General features: G+C 45.1%; 1 protein-coding gene across 1 annotated transcript; it reads left to right on the top strand.

Moving 5' to 3' along the window:
* The first annotated feature begins 1,341 nt into the window (after positions 1 to 1,341).
* GNPNAT1 (glucosamine-phosphate N-acetyltransferase 1) lies at positions 1,342 to 4,729 on the top strand. Its single transcript, XM_009487982.2, has 5 exons — positions 1,342 to 1,554; positions 2,280 to 2,342; positions 3,019 to 3,146; positions 3,675 to 3,736; positions 4,582 to 4,729. The coding sequence occupies exons 1-5, from the start codon at positions 1,383 to 1,385 to the stop codon at positions 4,727 to 4,729; spliced, it is 573 nt and encodes a 190-aa protein (XP_009486257.1). The 5' UTR covers positions 1,342 to 1,382.
* The last annotated feature ends 371 nt before the right edge of the window (positions 4,730 to 5,100 follow it).

The following is a 5,100-nucleotide window of genomic DNA, read 5'->3' on the forward strand; positions in this document are numbered from 1 at the left end:
TCGCTAACATCCTCTGTGCTTTTTCTGGGCAGCTTAACAGGGCTGTAAGATGTCTTATTTTGAAAAGTATTCATCCCAAATACGTTTTTCTTTCTGATGTTTATTTGGCCTGTCCAACAGCGTGCAACTACCAGATCTTTTATGGTGTAGCTAAGTTCATTTGAAGATGTATAAAGAACTTAGTCTCAGGAGAGGTTCCTACAATATGCTCTGTTCGTACCAGAAACCTGACCTGGTATTCCACAGGTGATGAAGTAAGAGTTATTTTCCTATATCTAGCAATTAGGAAAATATATCCCTTTGCTTCCTCCTATCCCTAATTCCGATTAATACACAATTTCCCAGATCTCTTTAATCATTAACAGGTGCCTGACCGTCATCTTGGCGGTTGTGCATTTTACCTGTTAATGGACAATGAGGCGCTGCGCGTTACAGCTGAGCTGGTGTTAGACTTTGTAAATACACCGAGCAAACGCGACTGCGTGAGAAAGGCAGTCCGGGCTGTAAGCGTGCGTGCAGGCTGTTGTATCATCTGTGATTTCGTGTGGGTGATGTGGTGCCTCTTGGCTGAGAAACTAAATATTTGCGTGGTGGGACTGGTTGAAAAAAGTCAACTGTTCCTGCCGCGAGTTTTAAATGGAACACTAAGGCAAATGAGCTCCTCTGCGCTCGGTAAACAGTAGGCTTAGGGAGGTTTAGAATCATAGAATCGTTTAGGTTGGAAAAGACCTTTAAGATCATCCAGTCCAACCATTAACCTAATGCTACCAAGTCCACACTAAACCAATCAAGGGTAGACTAGACTAAACCATGTCCCAAAGTGCCACGTCTGCCCATTTTTTGAACTCTTCCAGGGATGGTGACTCCACCACCTCTCTGGGCAGCCTGTTCCAATGCTTGACTGCCCTTTCCGTGAAGAAATTTTTCCTAATATCCAACCTAAACCTCCCCTGGCGCAGCTTGAGCCCATTTCCTCTGGTTTCTTGAGAGTGTGAGATGCTTTCATTTTCAGAGGGCTGTAGAGGTTAAATATCCTAGTCAAATGTCTTTATCTGTTTTGGTTTTGGGGTTTTTTTTCCAAGAGAAAAGACTTCCCAGATGAACACAAAAGCGCCACACATGTTGACTTTAGATAACGTGCGTGGCGTCAGCGTGTGCGCTCCTTGCTTAACCCAGCAGCCTAGGCCGGTGAAGGTTGAGTAGCTTCAATTCCCAGTAAAGTGAACAGCAGTTCTGGTTTCATTCACCTTTCGTTACATCCCCGAGGAACATCACATGGCATGATATAATCAGGGGAAACAGCATATTTAGAGATTAAAACAAGAGCAAACCAAAACGTTCCTTACCCATGTGCGTTCTGTTCCAGAACACCTGTTGCAGCCATGATGCCCGTTGCAACCGTGATGCCCGATGACACACCGATGTTTGACCCAAATATTCTGCATGAACTTGACTGGAGTGAGAACACGACAACGTTTTCTCCTGCTATTTCTCCTTTAGATCCAGGAGATGGCCTAGTTTTGAGACCGCTTTGCACAGCTGATTTAAATAGAGGTAAAATCCTGTTTAACGATCATCACCAGCGAAAGCTGGGTGCTGAACTAGATAATATGTATTTCTGCGTGATCTCTCAATAGATTAGGATTGCTGGTTTTATCTGATTTGGGTTATTTTTATCAGGAAGGAATTTGAGCCCTTGGCACTATGGATTGGTGCTGCGCTGGGTGACCCTCAAAACTGGTTTTACTGTTTTAATAACCTAAAACCAATCTTCAAATTCAAGTCAAATCTTTCAAATAATCCACGGCTTCCTACTCACCACAGCTGTAGAGAGGGAGTACAGTTGTTCGTACTGTTCCCTTTAATATAAAAGTAATGTGAAGCAGCATATTCTTAGTGCATGGAGACTTCCTCAGGTCTGCAACTTGGACAAAAAGGTTGTTCTGAACATACAGCTGAATATCGCGTAATTTCAGGCTTCTCCTTTTCTTTCTTGAACGTTATGCATCTTCTGCACTCAAGCTGCACTTTGCCGCTGATGCATTAGCTGATCCTTCAGCATTGCTCAAGGCAGGACTTTGATTTTTAAGATTACGGTCTAGTTCGATAATATGCAGAGCGCAGGCTTTTACATACAACCCAATGCGATGGTGCTGTGGGGATGCTAACTCACCAAACAGCCGTGTCGGGTTGTTCTGCGCTATTTGGAGCGAATTGTGTGTCTCTGTCCCTCACTGAGGGTTGTTTCCTCCCCCCCTCCCCTGCTTCTTTTATAACAGGCTTTTTTAAGGTTCTGGGTCAGCTGACTGAAACTGGAGTTGCAAGCCCAGAGCAGTTTATCAGTGAGTATATCGTTATTTCTTGGCAGTTCCATAGAGGTTGCTGGGAACCAGAGGATACTGATGCTGACAGCAAAGCTACTTGGGTGTGAGGCTCCCGACTGCCCCATGCCAGAGGGATTTATTAGCTCAGGTCCCCCGAGGCAGCCTTTGGCACTCGGCGTTGGATCCAGTTGCAGCTGTCCCAAAGGGTTTCTTGGCTGGGAGAGGCCTAGATCGTGTACCTGCTTTTGAGACTGAGCTTTAGAGACCTGGCAGAAGGGACTGCTGGGCGATGCCTTGTTTTGGCTGAATTAGTGTGGCACCGGTAGCGAGGCAGAGGCTTGCCTTTGATCCTAGCTCAGCAGCGTCCTGAGCTTGCTTTGCTCGTTGGACCGAGACGTAAGAAGAGTTAGAAGTGCTGCCACCTTCATCATAGTGCCTATCTGCAGAGGCGCTGGGGAAGGAGGGTTCCCTTGGCAGCTAAGGAAGAGGCATTTGTTTAATTTCTGCTTTTTCCTGGTTCTGTCTCTGGGTTAGTCTTGACTCCGGGGCTTTTGGGTTCTGGGGTGTTGGGCACATCTTCCTTGCGATCCTGAACCCTGCAGCGATCTGCGTTCAGAATCCATTGCAAGCGTTAAGACTTCACAGCAATTTAATCTGAGATTAACAATGACTCTTCCGCTGTCTGCTCCCACAGAAACCTTTGAGCACATGAAGAGATCTGGAGATTACTACGTTACTGTCGTAGAAGACACAAATCTTGGACAGATTGTTGCTACGGCAACGCTGGTGATAGAACATAAGTTCACTCACTCCTGTGCAAAGGTATATTCTCTCGCTGCAGCTGTAAAGTGAGGAAAAAAGATCCTGACTCTGTGCATTTTATTTTTATGGTGTTACTGTGTGACGAAGTACCTTCTGCTGAGTCAGCAACAAAGGCGTTTTAAAAATATCTCCCATCCCTGGGTGCTCAGCTAAATAGTAAAAGGAAGCTTTGGCTTTTCTTAAGGAAAAAGAGCAATTTGATGCCTGTCCCGTTCTCCCGCCCAGTGAGCTTTTGAACTAGTCAGGCTTGGTTCTGACGGAGCAGATGGCGGAGGATCTCGCTGCTGTGGAGTCCCAGCTAGACGTGTGAAAACAGGGAGCTAGAGAGACACAAATCCCTCAGCGGGGAAGGGCTGCGGTGGGACTGCAGCTCCTGCGGGGTGCTGGAAGGGGCGTTACGAGCATGTCAACAGCCAGAGGAGTTGTCTCTAAACAAGACAGCGGAAAATCCAAGCCTGAAATGTAGCGCAGTAGGGAAACTAACACAACGGTGTTCTGTTCAACTAACGCTGTCTTATATTTTCACAGAGAGGAAGGATAGAAGATGTAGTAGTAAGCGGGGAGTGCAGAGGAAAGCAGCTTGGTAAACTGTAAGTATTTTGCCACCTTTGCCACTCAACAGCGAGGCAGGGCAGCAAGCCCTCGCCCCCTCAGTTTCCGTCCCCACGCCCTACCATGCTGATGGGTGCCAGCAAACAAGCCGGCAAAGGTCGCTCGCCAGACCTCCGAGCGCAGGACTGTAGCTCTGCACGTTAGCTGCAGGGCAGCTCCTCCCCTGCCAGCCAGGTTAAAAGAGTTTCGCTGGAAGGCATCGCTAGCTGGCAGAGCACAAGCTGAGCTTCTTGGAACAGTAACGTAAAAGTGTCTGCAAGACACTGGTACTTCGTCCTTTTTTTTTCTCTTGGGATAGAAACTGTCCTGTGCAGTGTCCTGTGCGGTTAGATTGGATATTAGGAGAAATTTCTTCATGGAAAGAGTGGTCAAGCATTGGAACAGGCTGCCCAGAGAGGTGGTGGGGTCCCCATCCCTGGAGGGGTTCAAAAAACGGGCAGAGGTGGCACTTTGGGACATGGTTTAGTGGGCATGGGGGTGTTGGGTTGATGGTTGGACTGATGATCTTGGAGATCCTTTCCAACCTTAGTGATTCCTGGTTTTACTTTCAATAAAAAATAATGCAGCCGCCAAGGCAGGAAACATGAAATTAATTATTCCTCTCCCCTTAATTGGTTTAGTGGTGGACTTGGCAGTGTTAGGTTAATGGTTGGACTGGATGGTCTTAAAGGTCTTTTCCAACCTAAACGATTCTATGAAGGAAAATGCAGAGTGCTGTAAAACTTCAGTATTGTAGGTCTGATAACTTTTTAGCTAATTAAAGGTTAATTGATCCAGCATTCAGGGCCATTTGATTTAACCGTTGGTTTTCTGTCTTTTTCAGATTAACGTCCACCCTGACATTGCTAAGTAAGAGACTGAACTGTTACAAAATTACGCTTGAGTGTCTGCCAAAAAATGTGGATTTCTACAAGAAGTTTGGCTATTCGGTATCTGAAGAAAACTACATGTTTCAACGGTTCTTTAATTAAGAACTTCTAGTAAATTTTTTTTTTTTGGTAAAGACTGTTGGTGGAAGAGCTTGTGCTAAAGATGTTCTCTTTGTGGAAAATTTATATAGTTTATTGCTGCAGATATAACGATCCCTATAAATAATGAACATGAATTGCGTAAATCCTGAAAAAAAAAAAAAAAAAAATTACTGACATTTTGGAAGGGTCCTCTGGGTTAGGAAATAAGCGCTTGGAACTAATTTTTACTACTGTTCAGTCTAAGTGAAGCTTTTTTTGTTCTAGCTGAGTTACAAAGGACTCTTGTTAAAGGGATGGTTTTTAACCAAAGGTATATATTTTTATCTCAAATTTTTTCTTGCATTGTATTTTTCTAAAGGTTTGTGCTTCTT

The sequence above is a fragment of the Pelecanus crispus genome, chromosome 6 (genome assembly GCF_030463565.1).
Source record: "Pelecanus crispus isolate bPelCri1 chromosome 6, bPelCri1.pri, whole genome shotgun sequence".
Classification (NCBI taxonomy): Eukaryota; Metazoa; Chordata; class Aves; order Pelecaniformes; family Pelecanidae; genus Pelecanus; species Pelecanus crispus.